This window comes from Oryctolagus cuniculus, chromosome 7, assembly GCF_051225735.1.
Source record: "Oryctolagus cuniculus isolate XC-2025 breed Fujian yellow rabbit chromosome 7, ASM5122573v1, whole genome shotgun sequence".
In the NCBI taxonomy this organism is placed as follows: domain Eukaryota; kingdom Metazoa; phylum Chordata; class Mammalia; order Lagomorpha; family Leporidae; genus Oryctolagus; species Oryctolagus cuniculus.
In genome coordinates this window covers 130,090,401-130,111,746 of record NC_142873.1, presented here as the reverse complement: position 1 = coordinate 130,111,746, position 21,346 = coordinate 130,090,401, and the positions used below count along the sequence as shown (strand labels likewise).

The 21,346-nt window shown below is 46.3% G+C and overlaps 1 protein-coding gene across 16 annotated transcripts in view; it reads left to right on the top strand.

The window, feature by feature from the left end:
• ST3GAL3 (ST3 beta-galactoside alpha-2,3-sialyltransferase 3) overlaps positions 1-21,346 on the top strand; it is a 230,118-nt gene that overhangs the window by 21,039 nt on the left and 187,733 nt on the right. For 13 of the 16 annotated variants that reach the window (XR_007923654.3, XM_051856573.3, XM_051856571.3 and 10 more), the window contains exon 2: positions 7,305-7,449. The exons of the other annotated variants lie outside the window; for them this stretch is intronic. Coding sequence is in view for 12 of the 13 variants with exons in the window: in XM_051856573.3 (XP_051712533.1) it covers positions 7,335-7,449 (115 nt within the window). In the remaining variant the exon portion in view is untranslated. The remainder of the gene's footprint in view (positions 1-7,304; positions 7,450-21,346) is intronic. 16 annotated transcript variants of the gene reach the window in all.

The window sequence follows — 21,346 nt, the reverse complement described above, 5'->3', positions numbered from 1 at the left end:
CTTTCAGGCACCACAGGATGGTCCAGGCTTGACTTGTGCCTTCTATGTTTGGGTCCCAGAGTCAGCCGTTCTCCCGGGGATCCTTGCTTCCCTAGTCAGCAGAGAGTGGAATTTACAGACCAAGACCCGAGTGCTAGATGTGCTCATACCTCTTGGGATGGGACTGCTGCCAGGCCCTGTCAGTGGACAAGCTAGGGAGTGTGTGTGTGTGTGTGTGTGTGTGTGCGTGTATACATGAAAGCTATGGAATATGTGTGTGCATGTACATGAAAGCTAGAGATTGTGTATGTACACGACAGCTAGGGAGTGTGTGTGTATGCACACAAAAGCTGGAGAATCTGTGTGTGCTTACACAAAAGCTAGGGAACCTGTGTACATAAAAGCATTCCATCCATATCTACATCAGCACGCACTGATATCCCTCCAACTCCAACAGAAACTAAAAGACTAATTCTAGCTTTTCCCTTCCCATATATGTAACTCCCTTCTCTGTTACTGAGAAACCTGGCTCCCATTAGCCTCTGGGTTTCCCCTGTTGCCATGCCCTCAGGCTCCGAGACCCCTCCCTGCCCGTTCACACCAGGCTGTGTGCCTGCCTTGCACAGCTCCTGATGCCTGGTGGGTTTGGAGTATTCAGAAGGTAAAAAGGTGAGAATGGGAACTCGTGCCTTCTTTCCATGGGTGCATAGTGCTTCGGTTGTGGGTGCCCCCGGGGTTTAGTTGACTCTACAGAAGGACACTTGGAGTGTTCATTCTTAGCCTCTTGGGTCACAGGTGGCTGTATGCATAGACTGTTCATATTTCCTCAGCCTATCTTTGGGGTAGTTTCTTGGAAGTGGGTTTACTGGGGGGGGGGGGGAGGGTGAGAAGCATGTGCAGTTTTGTTGCATATTGGCATGCCCCTTCCACCACCAGGAACCTGGGCTTTTCTCCACTGCTGCACCCTGGGATGTGCTGTCAAACTTCTGTCCTAGCAGAGTTTCAAATGACTTTAAAGTCAAAGTTACAGAGAAAGAGATTTTCTGTCTGCTGGTTTACTCCCCAAATGGCCTCAATGGCCAGGCTGAAGCCAGGAGCCAGGAGTTTCCTCCAGGTCTCCCATGTGAGTGCAGAGGCCCAAGCACTTGGGCAATCTTCTACTGCTTTCCCAGGCCATAACAGAGAGCTTGAAGGGAAGAGAAGCAGCTGGGACTTGAACTAGAGCCCATATGGGATGCTGGCACTGCAGGCAGTGGCTTTATCTGCTATGTCACAGTGCTGGCCCCATGTCATTTACTTTTGAAAACCAGTTTTTTCTTTGAGATGTTTGTTCCACACTCTTCATTGAAGGTTATTTTTCTTGTTTAAATTATTATTTACTTTTATTTATTTGAGAGGGAGACCGGAAAGGAGGGAAAGAGAGAAATCTCACATCTGCTGGGTTACTCTCCAGTTACACACAATGGCTAGGACTGGGCCAGTAGCGCTGAGGCCCAGGAACTCAATCTAGGTTTCCTATATGTGTGGCAGGGACCCAAGTATGGGAGCTGTCACTTGCTGTCTCCCCGGGTGCATTAGCAGGAAGCTGGAATTAGGAGCAGAGCTAGGACGCAAACCCAGGCACTTTAGTGTGGGATGCAGGCATCCCAGCTGAATTTTTTTTCATTTTTTTTTTTATTTTTTTTTTGACAGGCAGAGTGGACAGTGAGAGAGAAAGAGAGAAAGGTCTTCCTTTTGCCGTTGGTTCACCCTCCAATGGCCGCCACAGCTGGCGTGCTGCGGCCGGCGCACTGCGCTGATCCGATGGCAGGAGCCAGGAGCCAGGTGCTTTTCCTGGTCTCCCATGGGGTGCAGGGCCCAAGCACCTGGGCCATCCTCCACTGCACTCCCTGGCCACAGCAGAGAGCTGGCCTGGAAGAGGGGCAACTGGGACAGAATCCAGCGCCCCAACGGGGACTAGAACCCGGTGTGCCGGCGCCGCTAGGCGGAGGATTAGCCTAGTGAGCCGCGTCGCCGGCCGAATTTTTTTTCATTTTAAGATTTGTTTGTTTATTTGAGAGGTAGAGTTATGCACAGAAAGAGATAGAGACAGAAAGAGAGGTCTTCCATCCGCTGATTCACTGCCCAAATGGCCTCAATGAGAGAGCTGGGCTGATCCAAAGCCAGGATCCAGGAGTTTCTTCCCGGTCTCCCAAGCAGGTGCAGAGGCCCAAGCACTTGAGCCGTGTTCTACTGCTTGCCTTGGCCAAAAGAAGAGGAGCAGCCGGGACACAAAGCAGCATTCACATGGGATGCTGGTGTCACAGGTGGAGGCTTAACCTACTGCGCCTCAACACCGGCCCCCAACTGGTGTCTTAATGAAATACTGCCTCTGAAGGTCGTTCTTAATGGAAAAGACTGAAATCAACAGGCGGTTAGTTTAGCCTCTCCACTGTTGCGTTTGTTGGGTGAATGGGTGACTCCGTTGACTTGGCATCTGCTGTGGGTCTGCCTCGAGCTGTTGAAACAGACAGCTGTGGCACTTCAGACATCACATCTGCATTCAGGACAGGAAGGGACTGGCGTCATCACGTCAGCTGGGAAAGAGAAAGCTTTCCAAGAGCCGCTGCAGGGAGCTGGATGGGATGCTGGCACTGCAGGCTGGGGCTTTAACCCGCTGCGCTACAGCGCCGGCTGAGACCATACCATACCATTTTATGAGATTTGTTTACGTGGCAATAGTTTCTGAACATTGTCCTGTGCCTGCATACGCAGATTTGCCCTGTTCTCTCCGATTGGTGTGTCATGTTCTACACTTGTTCTCCTGCCTCCAGACCATTTGCTGTCTGCTGGGTCGATCTGAAGCCAGGAGCTTCTTCCAGGTCTGGGGTGCTGGGGCCCAAGCAGGTGGGACATCTGCTGCTGCTTTCCCAGGCCATCAGCAGGGAGCCGGATTGGAAGTGGAACAGCCAGAACTCGAACTGGTGCCCATGTGGGATGTCAGTGCCACAAGTGGAGGCCTGATCTACTAGGGCTAAGCACTGGCCCCCTAATCAGTGTCTTAATTGCTGCACCATGACATCTGTCTCAGACCTTTTCTTTCTCGTATGCTTGCCTTAGAGTAACTTCTTGCATATATGGAGAAAGTAGACCTGTTCATATATGTGTGCTTCTCTCCATATATGTTTTTTTTTAAGATTCATTTATTTATGTCAAAGGTAGAGTTAAAGACAGAGGGAGAGACAGAGAAAGGTCTTCCTTCCTCTGGTTCACTCCCCAAATGGCTGCAACAGCCAGAGCTGCTCCGATCTGAAGCCAGGAGCCAGGTGCTTCTTCCCGATCTCCTACATGAGTGCAGGGGCCCAAGCACTTGGGCCATCTTCTGCTGCATTCCCAGGCCACAGCAGAGAGCTGGATTGGAAGAGGAGCAGCTGGGACTCGAATCAGCGCCCATATGGGATGCCAGCGCCACAGGTGGAGGATTAACCTACTGTGCTATGGCCCTGGCCCCTCTCTGTATATCTATCTATATATCTATCTGTGTCTACCTGAGAGAGTTCATTTTTAGACTCTGTTCTGATCCATTGATCTGTTTGGTTTTTCCCCATGGCAGGATGCATCCATGTTAGTAATTATGACTTTGATTTGGTTTTCTGCTACCTGGTAAGGCAAATTCTCATCTTTTTTTATTAATTTTTTTTTTTGGCTCTTCTTTGGCATGAACTTCATATTATCTTTAGATCCAAGCTCAGAAAAAATTCTGGGTTTGGACTTGGCTTCAGCTGAATTTACAGAGAACTGACATATATCCTATACTCAGTCTTCTCAGTTAGAAACCTGTTATGGGGACAGACATGTATCCTGGTGGTTGAGCTGCCCGCATCCCATAACAGAGTGCCTGGCTTCCATTCTCTGCTCCAGCTCCCGATTCCAGCATCCTACTAATGTGCACCCTGGGAGGCAGCAGGTAGTGGCTCAAGCAGTTGGTTTTCTGCTGCTCTTGTGGGAAGGTGTAGATTTTGTTCCCATCTTCAGGCTCTGACCTTGGCCCAGTCCTAGTTGTTGTAGGCATTTGGGGAGGGAACCAACAGATGATAGAGCTTGCATGTTCTCTGTCTTTAATAAATTTTTTTTTTTTATTTTTATTTTTGACAGGCAGAGTGGACAGTGAGAGAGAGACAGAGAGAGAAAGGTCTTCCTTTGCCGTTGGTTCACCCTCCAATGGCCGCCGCTGCAGCCGGCGCACCGCGCTGATCCGATGGCAGGAGCCAGGAGCCAGGTGCTTTTCCTGGTCTCCCATGGGGTGCAGGGCCCAAGCACCTGGGCCATCCTCCACTGCACTCCCTGGCCATAGCAGAGAGCTGGCCTGGAAGAGGGGCAACCGGGACAGAATCCGGCGCCCCGACCGGGACTAGAACCCGGTGTGCCGGCGCCGCAAGGTGGAGGATTAGCCTATTGAGCCACGGCGCCGGCTGTCTTTAATAAATTTTAAAAACCCCTATTATGTCACATATTAACTTAGATTTTTTTTAAAGTCTTTTGATGAAAGTCTTACCCATATCTTCCTAAGTTTATTTTTAGATTTTGTTACCATGAAAAATGATACATTTGGGGCCGGTGCTGTGGCATAGCGGGTAGAGCCACCACCTGCAGTGCCAGCATCCCATATGGGCACCAGTTCGAGTTCCGGCTGCTCCACTTCCCATCCAGCTCTCTGCTATGGCCTGGAAAAGCAGAGGAAGATGGCCCAAGTCCTTGGGCCCCTGCACCCGTGTGGGAGATGCGGAAGAAGCTCCTGGCTTCGGATTGGCACAGCTCCGGCTGTTGTGGCCAGTTGGGGAGTGAACCAGCGGACGGAAGACCTCTCTCTCTGCCTCTCCTCTCTCTGTGTGTAACTCTGACTTTCAAATAAATAAATAAATTAAAAACAGCTACATTTTCCAGCTGGATATTGCTGTTATTGTTTTAAGGACTGTTGATATTTATAAATTAGTCTTGTAATCATCCACTTTATTAAGCTTCCTGTTGTAATGTGTTTTGGAATTTGTATTTCTTTGTTTCTGTTTTTTATTGGAAATGCAGAGACAGAGACAGGCTAACAGATCCTCCATCTGCTGGTTCAGTCCCCAGTTGCCTGCAGCTGCCAGCACTGGGCCAGGCTGAAGCCAAGATCCCAGAGCTGAATCTGAGTCTCCTATGTTTGTGGCAGGGACTCAACTCTTTGAGCCATAATTACTGCCTTCCAGTGTGCGTGTTAACAGGAAGCTGGACTTGTAAGCAGGGCTGGGGGACTTGATCCCAGGTGCTCCAGTATGGGACGCAGGTGTCCCTAGTGGTGGCTTCGCCACTGTGCCAGATGCCACCCCCAAGTAGTTTTCCAGTTGACTCTTGGCTTTTCTAGGTGAATAATTATATAACCTGCAAATTATAACTTCTTTTAAAAGCCATTCCACTATTAATATTTACACTTCTTTCTCTTATGTTGTGACTAAGATACCTGACTTGAGCTGATCTAGGCAGGTCATCTTGGCTAGTGTTATTTTTATGGTGATTCTCAAAGGGTGGCACAGCAGGTGCAATATCAGGGTGTGTGGAAATTGTATTCCAGACAGGCCTTGAGGAGAGAAACAGCAGGGCAGCGATCAGGGAAATAGAAGGAAGAATGACTAAAGTCCAGGGCACACGTGAGATGGGGGCCTTTAAGGAGATGGATTGGAAGGTAAACAGGGGCTTGATCGGAAGCCTCCAGGCTCTGAGGAGCAATTGGTTTATGCACAGGAAATGGAATTTAATGACAGATGTGTTTGCCAGAAGGGCCTCCGGAAGATAACCACATCCTGACCCCGCACCTGAGAGATGGAAGGGGCTTTGCAGACCTAATTAAGGTTATGGGCCTTAAAATAAGGAGCGAGTCATGAATTATTCAGGTGGACTCAGTAGACTCACATGAGCCTGAAAAGCAAAGAAGTTTTCCCAGCTTCAAGCAAAAGTGAAACAGTAGAAGGGGCAGGTGGAGAGACTCAAAGTCAAAGAGACTCAGCCTGCCATGGCACTCGGGGATCACATGGGAGCCCTGGGAAGGGCCACAGAAACAAAGGCTGGCTGCTGGCAGCCAGCAAGGAAGTGGCAGGTCAGGCTGAGCTCTGCCGGCAGCTGGGATCGGGGATTGGTTGCGGATTCCCTTTCAGAGCCTCCAGAAAGGCTTGGTGTGGTCTTGTGAGACTCGGAGCCTTTTCTCTACCGCATGGAGACCTACAACATCATTCACTTAAAACTTAGCCTGCTACAAGCCGGCGCCTCGGCTCAACAGGCTAATCCTCCGCCTAGCAGCGCCGGCGCACTGGGTACTGGTCCCAGTCGGGGCGCCAGATTCTGTCCCGGTTGCTCCTCTTCCAGGCCAGCTCTCTGCTGTGACCCAGGAGTGCAGTGGAGGATGGCCCAAGTCCTTGGGCCCTGCACCCACATGGGAGACCAGAAGCACCTGGCTCCTGCCTTCAGATCAGCGTGGTGCGCCGGCTGCAGTGTGCCAGCCATGGCAGCCATTGGAGGATGAACCAACGGAAAAAAGGAAGACCTTCCTCTCTCTCTCTCTCTCTCTCTCTCTCTCTCTCACTGTCCACTCTGCCTATTAAAAACAAAAACAAAACAAAAAAAACTTAGCCTGCTACAGATGTCTTGAATTCCAAGTCCCACCTGCAGTTGCCTTGGCACTGCCAGATGCCCCCCACCCCTGTAAGTCCACCCAAAGGACCCAGCTGAGCGGCACGCACCCTGACTTTGTCCTTCAGTACCCTGAAATAATAGATTTATGTTATTTTAGATGACTGGATTTCTTGTGCTGTGCTACAGCAACAGAGCAGAGAACGAATAAGGGAGCTGAGCAGGAAGCAGCATTTTCTGATGGTGTACTGTTGAGAGATTACTCCTTGTGCCATGTAGAAATGGGTCTGGAAATTTGCTCAATTTCAAGGCAGGGCAGCTGCTTTGTGGGAATGCAGTGGTGGCACGGGCTAGGGCAGTAGTGGTGGGAAGGGGCTATGAGCTGAGATTTATTTGGGACATCAGTATGGCTAGAACTGGGACACTGAGTGGATGCTGGGGATGGGTGGGGGCCCTAGGACCGCTGCTGATTTCTGGCTTAGGTGCTGGGTGATAACGAAGTTGCTCCTTGAGACAGAGATGAGCAGCTTGCATGTGCATGACGCCATGGTGCGGATTTAGTGGAGCCTCTAGATTGTTTTGCATTTGGGATGTTTCCTCTATCGATCTTTATTTTAAGCTGTTTGCTTTATCTTTTAAGACCTGTGTTTTCTTTTCTTTTTCTTTTTCTTTTTTTTTTTTTTTAGGTCATGTAGGAAATCGTAAATCATGTGAAGATGGGACTCTTGGTGTTTGTGCGCAATCTGCTGCTAGCCCTCTGCCTCTTCCTTGTGCTGGGATTTTTGTATTACTCTGCATGGAAGCTGCACTTGTTCCAGTGGGAGGACTCGAGTAAGTATGGTCATTGTAGCCACCCCAGCCAAGGCCTGTGGCAGGCCATTTCTGGGTTTCCATGTGGCTGCAGTGCTCTCCCATCCTTCAGAGATGGGCAGTCAGAGTAAACAGCATTTCTGGGACACAGACTTAGAGTCGCCTGCCATCGTGGGTGCTGCAGGCTGAGCACTTTGGTACATTTTAAAAACTGCATGCCATGGTGAGACTGGGTTCCTCTCCTGAACCCAGTGAGGATGTGCTCCTGTTCTTCAGTTCGAAACCCGGAGCGTGCCCATTCTTCTGGCTCTGGAAGACCTCTGTTCTTCGATTTGCTGTAGTGTATTTTCATTCTCATCTGCCATTTATTGCCATTAGGGTTCGATGTTGAAGTCTGTGTCTTCTTGTGCCCTCAAAGCAATCATCTTTACCTTTTTCCTCGAATTTTCAATTTCTCATTGTCTTTGTTTGGCTTTTCTTAAAGGAGCTTTGCTTCAGTATTGAGCTTGTACCTGTCTGGCTTCCTCACCCAACCTGATATTCCCTCTCTTCCACATGTGTGTTTGGTCCTTCCTGGGGTACGTGGTGATTTCCACCCGGCCCCACTCTGTCTGAGTTGGTTTCTGTGTGCCCCACGCTGCCTGCGTTTGGGCCTCCATTGGTGGGCACCGGCTCTGCATGTTCTCTTCTCGGCTGCAGCTTCTGTGTCACCCGCTGGCCACGAGTGATTTTCCTGTAGGTTGTTTTATGTAGTGGTTACCTGAGCTTAGTGCAGGAGGTCCTGGGTGCCCTGACGTTGTCTTCTTGAAGTGGTTTTATCTTATCTACCGGTGACCAGTAGGGAACTCTCCTGGAACTAGAGTTAGCACTTAGGATCAAGGTTAAAAGGAGTTGCAAGAGGCAACTGGCAATTGACCTTCTGTTGTACTGAGACCCCAACATGGGAACTATTCCTGGGAAACAGTTCATTTGCTTGGCCCAAACTGTTGAGGCAGTTTCATACCAGTTTTAAAATATGACATTGTATCTTTAATTTATTGTTTTTATAGAATGTGTGACTCTCAAATGGGTAGCTTATGTTTATCAGCAATTACTTAGTGTTTCAAGGGCTTATTGAAATTTCTCTGTACTGACATTTTAAAAATCAAGGACAGTACCCATGATAGAAGTCAGTGCAGAATTCTGTAGTACGAGTCATTGTCTATGTTCATAATGTGGACGCCTCTGTACCCATAATATAGATGGAAATGTGGGCAAGGAATGGGTTTTCCTCTTTTAGGAGTTACTGACCTGTAGAAGGCATAACCAAAGATCAGATGATATTCTCCAAGGGAAAAGGGAATGGACTTTATGAATGACCCATTGTGTGTTAGGTGTGAGGGTAGATAATTTGCAGCTTTAATTTAATTTAATTCATACTTCAGTTCCATGAAGATGTCTTAATTATCCCCATTTTCCAGTTGAGCAAACTGTAGCACTTAGTATAACTTGCTGAGGTTTCACGGCTAGGTCAGTTCATGAATTGAATTCTTATTTTCTGTCTTTGACACCTGTCTTCAGGGCTGGCATTGTGGTGCAGTGGGTTAAGTCGCTGCTCACGACACCAGCATCCCATGTTGGAGTACTGGTTTGAATCTTGGTTGCTGTGTTTCCCACCCAGCTTTCTGCTAATGCTCCTGGGAAGGCAATGGGAGATGGCCCAAGTACTTGGGCCCCTGCCATCCATGTGGGAGACCAGGATGGAGTTCCTGGCTCCTGGCTTCAGCCTAACCCAGACCTGGCTACTGGTTTCCAGTTGGGGAGTGACCCGGCAGATGGAAGATCTCACTTTCCCCTCCCCTTCCCAGCTCTGCCTTTCTCATAGATAAATAAATCTTTAAACAAAACAAGAAGCTTATGTTGCTTATTTTATTGAAAAGTATAACAAGTAGGATTAAATTCTTTATTCTGCCTGATAAAAAGAAAGAGAAAAGGGGTTTAGAGAAGAAGTGGAGGGGGTTAGGAGGGCTAGAAGAAGGAAAAGGAAAGTAAGGGGAGGGGAAAGAAAGTCCTCCAAAGAAGACAGAGTTTAATTACTTAATTAGTCTTTTATCGTTTGAGAGATGGAGACCAAGACAGAGTGCTTCTGTCTGCTAGCTCATTCCTCAAATGCCTATAATGGGTGGGCCTGGGCGTCAGAAGCCCTATCCAGGTCTGTCCTGTGGGTGGCAGAGACCCTTGTCCTTGAGCCAGAGTGCATGGCTGCAGCGAGCTGGAGTGAGGCACAGAGCTGGGACCTGAACCCAGGTGCTCTGATCCTGGTGTGAGCATCTTACCCACTAGGCCAAACGCCTGCCCCGAGGCTTATCAGGTTTAGAGGTGCTGTGGGTGTTAGTGGGTTATTACTCGTTATCTGTTGTTAATTGGCTATCCAGTATTTACAGCTTTCTCATTTTTCTGACTCTGGAGGCTTTTTTGAAATTTGACTTTGAATAATACACTTCACCGCAGTGTATTATTTCTGTGCTGTAATAGCAGAGGACGGGGTGATAGGCCGTCCCTGGATGGCTCCCCAGGTCAGAGAGGGCTCCTTCATTCCCGAGCAGCCAAGCTAAGGAGCTTCCCAGCCAGATGACCACGGTGTTGGTGGAATTTAGGCTGTGGAACTTCTAGATGGTGCTGCTGCTGCTAAGTGAGAATGGCACTTCATTCAGTGTCATTGTATGTCTATCCTGTAATAGAAACTTTATAATCACATTGGACCCTCATAGCTTTTATTTGTTATCATAGTCTTCATTTTACAGACATGGAGCTGCAGCTTCAGAGAGGCTCCATAATGCAAAGTAGATGCCTCTCATCTTGGGAGTGTAGAGGGCATTCCCAAGTTTGAAAAACAACTGTCATTAGCTTTATTTCCCCGAACTTTTATAACATTAATAATTTACTCAGATTACCTATTGAAATTCCTACATAGTAGTGGCAAAGAGGCTAGAAGTCTTTTAAAAAATTTCTTGTATTTTCTTGAAACTCAGAGAGACAGAGGGAGTATGTCAGTGACAGACAGACAGAAATCTTTTTCTGTTGTTTCACTCCCCAAATGCCTGCAGCATCCGGGGTTGGGCCAGGCTGAAACCAGGAACCCAGGACTCAGTCCAGGTCTCTGACGTGGATGGCAGGGACCCAGGTACTCAGACATCATCTGCTGCCTCCCAGCATCCACGTTGGCAGGAAGCTGGAACTCAAACCCAGGCGCTCTGCAATGGGCTGTGGGAAACACCCACCCTAGCTTTCCACATTTTAATTTATTAATTTTAAATTTTATTCACTTTTCATTAATACATTAAAGTAGATCTTTCATGGAATTAATTTTTTTGTGTTGTGGGACCTTTAAAAATTAATGCTACTGCATTTATCAATTAGAGCAACTCCCTTTGTGTTATTGCCCATATTTATAAAAGAGTATATCCATTATTGATGTGATTGCTTTGGAGAATACCATCTGCAAGTAAGTTGGAACTTGAATTTGATATTAGGAAAATGCAGGTAGAATTGAGCTTAATAGGTATAGGATATTATAATAACTCTAAGTTTTCCATTTTTAAAATAAAATGGAGGCTGGCACTTCTGGCTTGTGGTTTAGGTAGGCACTTTGCCTCCAATAATAAGAAAATAACTGGTATCAAAACTGTATAAGAAGCCTCTATAAGAGATTATAAAATTAAACAAAATAAAGCAACAGTGTCAAGCAGTGGTAGTGTAAAATTTCTTTTTAAAAATATTTATGTATTTATTTTTTTGACAGGCAGAGTTAGACAGTGAGAGAGAGAGAGAGAAAGGTCTTCCTTTTCTGTTGGTTCACCCCCCAAATGGCCGCCATGGCCAGTGCACTGCGCCGATCCGAAGCCAGGAGCAGGTGCTTCCTCCCATGCCTGTGCAGGGCCCAAGGACCTGGGCCATCCTCCACTGCACTCCCGGGCCACAGCAGAGAGCTGGACTGGAAGAGGAGCAACTGGGACAGAATCTGGCACCCTAACCGGGACTAGAACCTGGGGTGCCGGCGCCGCAGGCAGAGGATTAGCTAAGTGAACCGCAGTGCTGGCCTAAAATATTTATTAATTTGTTTGAAAAGCAGAGTTATATAGAGAGAAGGGGGAGGAGAGAGAGAGAGCGAGCGAGCGAGCTTCTATTTGATGGTTCAAATAGACATAACATCCAGGGATGGGCCAGATCAAAGCCAATAACCTGGAGCTTCATTTGGGTCTCCCATGTAGGTACAGGGGTCTTTGCACTTGGAACATCTGCTGCTGCTCTCCCAGGCACATTAGCAGGGAGCTGGATCAAAAGTAGAACAGTTGGAGTCACCTGGTATTCCTTTGGGATGCTGGCCTCACAGGTAGCTGCTTACCCCACTGTACCACAATGCCTTGGTGATGTAAAATTTCTATCCTTGAAAGAGTCACAGTTGCCCAGCTCTCTGTCTAGGTATTTCTCAGCCCTGTTCTGAGAGTGGAGTCTGAATAGGCTATGGTGGTTTCCACTGAGCTAAGGAGGCAGAGCTCAGAGCAACTGAAGCCATTGAACTCTGCAGGATGAGCTACCACAGAGTAGGGAATTGTGCAGAGGCAGGGTCCCAGAAGCCTGAAAGGGAATCCTTGTGGGTCTGTAGTTAAGGACTGGCCCGTGTAGACATGGGGCAAAACCACCTGAGTCTTGATTTTTGGACAGCAGCTGCTCCAGGATGAGAGAGAAAAGGGTTACTAGAAGTCAGGCAATGCTGGGGGAGAAGCAATGCCAGACAGTGAAGTTCCAGTCCTCGCAGAGTGGAGACAGCTCACTAACTTTTCTCAGCCCATGCATCCAGCTGTGACACCTGAAAGGCCAGGCCCAGGGGATAAAGAGTTCACTCAAGAGTGTGAGCTGCTCTAGACTTGGCCCAACACAGCCTCAGGCCAGCCGCTAGCAAGACAGACTTGGGAGTTTAGGTCCCATCAAGTTAAAGGGGTCAAAAATACCATAGGCTTTCCCCAAATCCACCTTAACTAAGCATAATCAGGACCGTGCAAATTCAGGGTGAACAGGTAGTAATTGAACTGTATGTTGAAATGTAGTCTTTAGAGGAAAGTAATGATTTTCATACTTTCTGTATCATTTACATAGTGTCTAATGGACAAGAAAAAGTAAGATGTACAGGGGCTGACGCTGTGCCACAGCGGGTAAAGCCACTGCCTAGCAGTGCCGGCATCCCATGTGGGTGCCAGTTCGAGTCCTGGTTGCTCCACTTCCAATCCAGCTCTCTGCTATGGCCTGGGAAAGCAGTGGAAGATGGTGCAAATGCTTAGGCCCTTGCAACCCATGTGGAAGACCCAGATGAAGCACCTGGCTTTGGCCTCGCCCAGCCCTATTGTGGCCATTTGGAGAGTGAACCAGTGGATGGAAAATACCCCTATTTTCCCCCTGTCTCTCTGTAACTCTGCCTTTCTAATAAGTAAAATAAACCTTTAAAAATAATTAGTCTCAGCAGAGAAACTGAATTTTAAAAGAACCAAATGTACATTCTAGAATTAAAAGGTATAGTAACTGAAATGAAAATTGCGCTCAGCTTGGATATAACCAGAAGTCAGTGACCTTGAAGAAAATACACTATAAATTATCCAATCTGAACCCAGAAAGAAAATGTAAAGGTGAGAAATGAATAAAACCCCAGAGACCTGTGGGACAATATCAGATGGTCTAATATATATGAGAACTGGAAGCAGGCCTTGTGGCACAGGGTATTAAGTCATTGCTTGTCTTACCCACATCACATCAGATTGCCTGGGATTGTGTCCTTCCTCTGCTTCTGATTCAGCTTCCTGCTGCTATGCCTGGGAGTCAGCAGGTAATAATGGCTCAAGTACTTGAGTTCCTGCCACCCATGTGGGAGACCTGGATGGAGTTCCTGGCTCTTGCCTTCAGCTTAGTCCAACCCTCATTGTTATGGGTATTTGGGGAGTTAACTAGCAGGTAGAGGATCTTTTCCTCTTTTTTGTTTTTTATTTAAGATTTATTTTATTTATTTGAAAGACAAAGTTAGGGAGAGAGGTCTTCCATCCGCTGGTTCACTCCCCAAATGGCCACAGTGGAAGTCAGGATCCAGGAGCTTCTAGCAAGTCTCCCAGGTGGGTGCAGGGGTCCAAGCACTTGGCCATCCTCTGCTGCTTTCCCAGGTGCATTAGCAGAGAGCTGGATTGAAACTGGAGCAGCTGGGACTCGAACTGGCGCCCATATGGGATGCTGGCACTGTAGGCCGGGGTATACAGTGCGCCATAGCACTGGCCCCTTTCCCTGTCTTTCAAATAAAAATGAGTAAATAAACTTAGTATGAGAATTGGGCAGAAAAGTAAGTTAAAGAGATAGTGGCTAAAAATTCCCTAAATTTGTTGAAAAACAGACTTATAAACCCAAGAAACAGTGAAACCTAAGAAGAATAAATGTGGGGAAAATATCTAGGCACATCAGTTTAATTCTGAAATCTAAAAATACACAGAGAGTCTTGAAAGCAGACAGAGAAAAGGACATATTACATATGGGGTAAAAATTATCCATGACTTCTTACCATAAACACTGGATGTCAGAAGACAATAGACAATCATTAAAGTATCCAGAGAAAAAATGGGGTGAGTATTGTGTTTCAGTGGGTCATGCCACGGCTTGGGATGCCCTTGTCTCATATAGCAGAGCCTGTCTTGAGTCCCAGCCATTCCTTGCTTCCGATTCAGCTTTCTGCTAATGTGCCCATGAGACAGTGGATGAAAGCTCCAGTACTTGGGTTTCTGCCACTCTTGTGAGAGACTTGGATGCAGTTCTAAGCTCCTGCTGTTGGCCTGGCCAGTCCTGGCTATTGTAGGTATTTGAGGAGTGAACCAGTGGATGAAAGATCTCTGTCACTCTGCCTTTCAAATAATAAATAAATAAATAAATAAATAAATAAATAAATAAATTCTTTAAAACAGTATTCAAAGAAGGAAAAACCTTGTCATCCTGTAATTAACCCATTGCTCCACAACATCGGCCCCCTCTTATAATTCTTAATGTAATGAAAATATACTTCAAAAATGAGGATGAAATAAAGACATTTTTCCAAATAGAGAAAAGTTAGGGAAATTTGTTGCCAGCAGGGTTATGTTAAAAAAAAAAAAAAAAGCTGAATTATATCCCTGTGGGCCAGAGGGAGTGTTATCAAATGGAAACTTGGATATACAGAAAAAAAAAAGAGATCATTGGAATGGTAAATAGTGCAGAAGTGTGAAGAATCTTTCCTTTCTTCTCATAATGACCTAACAGAACTAATTGCTTAAAGCAGAAATAGCCTCATAAAGTGAGGTTTTGAACAGATGTAGAATAAAAGATATGAGAATCCTCTCACAAGAGATGAGGAGTGGGTGGATGAAGTTCACTGTAACAGTGTTAATGCTTGTGAAAGAGGGAAGTGAGAAGTAGGAATGTGGTGTATAAACTGAGGGGGGGGGAGGGTTAAGTAGGACCGACGTGATGATTTTATATTGACTCTAAATGGAATGAGCATTGTTAGCCCTACAACTACTTAAAATAACAAAAGGTCCCTGGCAGTTTCTGTCTTTCTCTGCATGTTCATCCATGCTTCATCTCAAGTGGAGGATGGCCCAGGTGCTTGGACCCCTGCACCCGCATGGGAGACCAGGCTTCGGATCAGTGCAGCTCCGGCCGTAGCGGCCATTTGGGGAGTGAACCAATGGAAGGAAGACCTTTCTCTCTGTCTCTCCCTCTCACTGTCTGTAACTCTACCTCTCAAATAAATAAATTAAATCTTCAAAAAAAATAAAAAAAGGAAATATAGCTAGAAGTCAGCAGAAAAAATGAAATGAAGCACTAAAAAAAATTTAGTTAATCACAAAGGAGGAAGGAAAGATTTTTTTTTTTTTTTTTTGACAGGCAGAGTGGACAGTGAGAGAGAGAGACAGAGAGAAAGGTCTTCCTTTTGGCGTTGGTTCACCCTCCAATGGCCGCCGCGGCCGGCGCGCTGCGGCCAGCGCACCGCGCTGATCCGATGGCAGGAGCCAGGAGCCAGGTGCTTTTCCTGGTCTCCCATGGGGTGCAGGGCCCAAGCACCTGGGCCATCCTCCACTGCACTCCCTGGCCACAGCAGAGGGCTGGCCTGGAAGAGGGGCAACCGGGACAGAATCCGGCGCCCCAACCGGGACTAGAACCCGGTGTGCCGGCGCCGCTAGGTGGAGGATTAGCCTAGTGAGCCGCGGCGCCGGCCCAAGATTTTTTTAAAGATTTATTTATTTATTTGAAAGGCAGAGTTACAGAGAGGCAGAGAGAGAGAGAGAGAGAGAGGTCTTTCATCTGCTGGTTCACTCCCTACATGGCTGCAATGGCAGGAGCTGAGCTGATCCAAAGCCACGACACAGGAGCTTCTTCCGGGTCTCTTTTGGCCCAAGCACTTGGACCAAAGATTTTCCTTTTTTAAGATTTATTTTATTTATTTGAAAGACAATGTGATAAAGAGAAAGAAACAGAGAAAGTGATCTTCCACCCATTGGTTCACTCCCCACATGGCCACAATGGCCACGGCTGAGCCTGTTTGGTCTCCCATGTGGGTGCAGGGACCCAAACACTTGGACCATCTTCTCTGCCTTCCCAGGTGCATTAGCCCAGGGAACTGGATCAGAAATGGAGCAGCTGGGACTCGATTCTGCACTCCAGTATGGGATGCCGGTCTCCTAAGGCATGGCTTGACCTGCTGAGCCCCACACAGGCCCCAGGAAAGAAGATCTGACACATGTTGCAACAGAGCTAGCTCTTGGAGACATTATGTTAACTGAATAAGCCAGACACAAAAAAGAAAACATTTAAATGTGATTCCTTAGAGTAGTAGCAGGGGCAGAGGGGCAATTAACGCTGTTAGAATGACACACTTAAAATGGTAAAATGGTAGGTTTTATATTATATGTATTTTACCGCATTAAAATTTTTAAAAAGATTTGTTTATTTGAAAGGCAGAGTTACAGAGGGAGAGAGAGAGCAAGCATCCATCTGCTGGTTCACTCCCCAAATGGCTACAACAGGCAGGTCTGGCCCAGGCTGAAGCCAGGAGCCAGGAGTCTTTTGGGGTCTTCCATGTGGGTGGCAGGGCCCAAGCACTTGGGCCATCTTCCATTGCTTTCCCAGACACATTAGCAGGGAGCTGGATCACAAATGGAGCAGAAATTGAGTCTGGGACTTAAACTGGTGATTGTAAGGGATGCTGGCTACCGTGATCTTTTGGAAGTGTACCAGCAGATGGGGAGATACTTCTGTCCATCTGTCTCTGCCTTTCAGATAAATAAATAACTTTTTAAAAAAGAGCATAAAGACTGATAAGTAGAACTATATTTACAAATGACATTATTGTTATGGATGAAAACCTGAAGGATCTATCAAAGCAAAAATAAGTTCAAACAACTTTTAACTCAACAACTTGGCAAGGTCTGAAGGAAACACAGACCACTTTTTCCTACTCCCATGCAGTGCTCAACCCTGCTGACACCAGATGTGGGGTCCCCCCGCCGACCCCCCCCCCCCCCGGCCTCATACACCAATTTAACTTAATTGAGTTCAGACATTATCTGCCTGGAGCATAAGACCCCACAGGTTGAGGGCTCAGTACCACAAGGCTGACTCTGCTTGAGATGCCTGTCACAAATAGTAGGTTGACACCAGTTCTTCTGGCCCACTCGCTGTAAATTGGAGTTCCCACAGAACTCAGGGAAACACATTCACCTGTTTGTTGTAAAGGGTATTACAAAGGATAGGGATGAACAGCCAGATGCAGAGGTGTGGACGTGAAGTACAGGGAAGATGGACAAAAGTACGAAGCTCCCGTGACCTCTCCGGGCGGACCAAGCACCTCACAGAGATCCGTGAAACCGCCCAAGCAATCCTGAAGCTCTCCAGAGCTGGAGTTGGGAGTGTTTATGGAAGCTTCATGATGTGGGCAGGCATGCTTGATTACATCGCTGACCCTTGGCGATAATTCAGCCTTCCCGAGAGGTCAGTAGGTGAGGCTAAAAGGTCCATCGACGACCAGCCCCCGTTCTGAGTCTGTCCAGGACCCCACCGGTAGTCGCTCATTAGAACAAAAGGTGCTCCTGTCACCCAGGAGTTTCCAAGAGATTTAGCTCTGTCAGGAACTGGAGTGAAAGACAAAAATGAGAATCAAAGATTTCTCCTGGTACCCCTGTCTACAAGAATTTCAGGAATTCTGAGGAACTAGGTAGACCAAATATATGTATTTCTTTTTTCTAAAATTTGTCCATTAACTTTTTTTTTTTTTTTTAAGATTTATTTATTTATTTGAAAGGTAGAGGCAGAGAGTGAGAAGTCTTCCATCCGCTGGTTCACTCTCCAAATGGCCACAATGGCTGGAGCTGGGCTGATCTGAAGCCAGGAGCCAGGAGCTTCTTCCAGGTCTCCCCTGTGGGTGCAGGGGCCCAAGGACTTGGGCTATCTTCCACTGCTTTCCCAGGCCATAGCAGAGAGCTGGATCAGAAGTGGAGCAGCCAGGACTCAAGCCAGTGCCCATATGAGTTGCTGGCACTGCAGGCGCAGCTTTACCCTCTATACCATAGTGCCAGCCCCTGTATTTCTTTTTCTATCACAGTATCAAACAAGGTCAATATAAAGTTCAATTGTATTTATATACTAGAAGCATACAAATAGAAAATAAGATTAAGAGATTTTATTTGTAAGAGCATCAAAAAGTAAAATGCTTAGAAAAGAAATGAACATATATGACCTCCATTTTGAGAACTATATTAAAGATACTGCTGAGAGGAGCTGAAGAAGATCTAAGTAAGAGAATAGATGATAATGCGCATGGATTGGGAGACCCGATATGGTTAAGATGCCTGTTTTTCCAAGGTTGATCTATAGATTCCATGCAGTCATAATTAAAATTCCAGTGGTTTTTTTTTCCCCCAAAAGAAATCAACAGCTGGTTATAAAGTTTATATGAAAATGTGGAAGACCTATACTAGTCAAAATAATTTTGGAAATAAGAATTGGCGTGCCTACACAACCTCATCTCAAGTCATTGTGTGGTGATCCGGACAATATGGTACAGACGGAAGAGAACAGTCTAGAAATAGACTAATGTGTCTGTAGTCAGTGGAATTTTGATAGAAGTGACAGCATAATTCAGTGGTGTAAGGATGATCTTTTTGGTGTACGATGTTGAAATACCTTTATATGCATATAGAAGGAAAAGAACCACAGTGTCCACCTTATACCATTAAAAAATCAGCTTGAAGTGCATCATAGATCCTAAGCATAACAGCTAAAAGTGTAAGACTGATACAAATGAGCAAAGGATAAAATTGTTCATGCCATTGAGGTAGGCAAAAACATTTTAGATAGGACACAAAAAACCATAAGAGACATATAGCTAAGCTGGGTTTATTAAGATTCCCTTTGTTCTTCAAGTTATTCCACCAAATAAAATAAATAAGACACAGACTGGGAAGAATGTTGGCAAGATGTATCATGCAAAGGACTTGGACAGAAAATACAGAGAACTCACAATTTAGTAAGACAAACAACTTAGTTAAGTTGGCAAAAGATTTGAACAGATATTTTACCAAAAAAAAAAAATGAAGCTATAAACGACCAGTAAGCTCTTTGCTATGGTTTGAATGTTTCTGTCCCCTCCAGAAATTCTTGGGTTGGAAACTTAACCCCCAATGCAACCATGTTGGGAAGTGGGTCCTTTTGGGAGATTTTTTAAAGGTTTATTTGTTTGAAAGTCAGAGTTACAGAGAGAAGGAGAGACAGGGAGACAGGGAGAGAGAGAGAAAGAGAGTGAGAGTGAGAGTGAGTCAGAGTCTTCCATTTGCTGGTTCACTCCCCAAATGGCTGCAGTGGCTGGAGCTAGGCCAGGCAGAAGCCAGGACCCTGGAGTTTCTTTGGGTATCCCACATGGGTGCAGGGGCCCAAGCACTTGGGTCATTCTCCACTGCATTCCCAGGCACATTACCAAGAAGCTGGATCAGAAGTGGAGCAGCTGGTACGTGAACTGGTGCCCATATGGGATGCTTGCATTGCAGGTAGCGACTTTACGCACACGCCACAATGATGGTCCCCTCTTGGGAGATTTTTAGATCATGAGACTTCTGCCTGAGTCAAGGATTCGTGCCATTATAAGAAGGCTTGATGGAGGGTGTTTTGGTTGCTTTTTGCCCTTCCACCTACCTACTACTGTGTAAAGACACAGTGTAAGGCACCTGTCCTGGAAGTGGGCACCAGGCTCTTCCCAAACACTGAAGCTACTGGGGCCTTGATATCATACATCCCAGCTTTCAGAACTGTGAGGAAATAAATTTCTATTCTTTATAAATTACTCATTTTCAGGTATGTTGTTAGAGAAGCAGAAAATGGGCCGAGACATACCTCAAAAGAGATTCATCATAATTAGGCATCAGGAGAATCCAAATTAAAACTTCACTGAGGGGTCACTGTGCACCTGTTAGAATGAGTAGAATCAAAAAGGTCGTCAGTTGGCAATATTTAGCGTTGATGAAAATATGCAGCAGCTCAACTCTCTTATGTTGTTGAATGGAAAGTAAAATGGTACAACCACTGTGGAAAACAATTTGACAGTATGTTTTTAAAAAGTAAATCCAATCCCTTAATTATTTACTTAATTATTTTGTTTGAAAGAGAGACAGAGACAGAGATCTCTCATCTGCTGGTTTACTCTCAGATGTCTGCAACAGCCAAGTTGAAGCAAAGCTAGAAGTCTGGAACTCCTTCTAGATCTCCCACATGGGTAGCAGGGGCCTAAGCGCTTGAGCCATCTGCTGCCTCCCAGGATGTACCTAGATAGTACAAAAAATATTGAAATCCCTGCATATGGGAATTTTCATAAAGTTCATGGAAAACATGTATTGGAAAAAAACTGCGTGGATTTCAAAATTTTTTAGCAAAATAACTCTTTTAATTCTGTTTTTCTGTGAAATCTTTTTTTTTCTTTTTTTTTTCTTCCCATGTTTCAGTGAAGACCCTGAGAGCTGTATTGACACAAGTAGTCACATCTGTCGCCCTCTTACGTGTGTCTTGGACAAACCGGATCTTAATCCTTCCCATCCTTTCCTCCCCAACTCTGTTAACTCTCTCTTCCACTTCTGGCTATTCCCACCCCCAGCTTAACTATCATATAATCAAGAAATCCTTAAATGAAGCCCTCTGGTTTTATGCGTTCATCACACCCTGCACTTTCTCATAGACTTATTGTATTTGTGATTCATTCCTATTTGTATAGATTCTGATTTTTTTTTTTTTTTTTTTTTTGACAGGCAGAGTGGACAGTGAGAGAGAGAGACAGAGAGAAAGGTCTTCCTTTGCCATTGGTTCACCCTCCAATGGCTGCCACGGCCGGCGCACCGCGCTGATCCGATGGCAGGAGCCAGGTGCTTCTCCTGGTCTCCCTTGGGGTGCAGGGCCCAAGCACTTGGGCCATCCTCCACTGCAGTCCCTGGCCACAGCAGAGAGCTGGCCTGGAAGAGGGGCAACCAGGACAGAATCCGGCGCCCTGACCAGGACAAGAACCCGGCGCCGCAAGGTGGAGGATTAGCCTAGTGAGCCATGGTGCCGGCTGATTTTTTTTAACTTTTATTTAGTAAATATAAATTTCCAAGGTATAGCTTATGGATTACAATGCCCCCCCCCCCCATAACTTCCCTCCCACTCGCACCCCTCCCACCTTGTCTTATTTCAGCCCTTACTAGATGTGTTTGGTGGTGTTTCCATATTGTACAGGTGAGACTGTTGAGGTCACAAGTCGAAGTCTGAATGGAGGTCACCCAGGTGGAATGGGAAACGCTGGACTACTTTTGTCTCATTTTATAGATAGGAAAGCTGAGTTTTAAGCAAGTTGCTCACT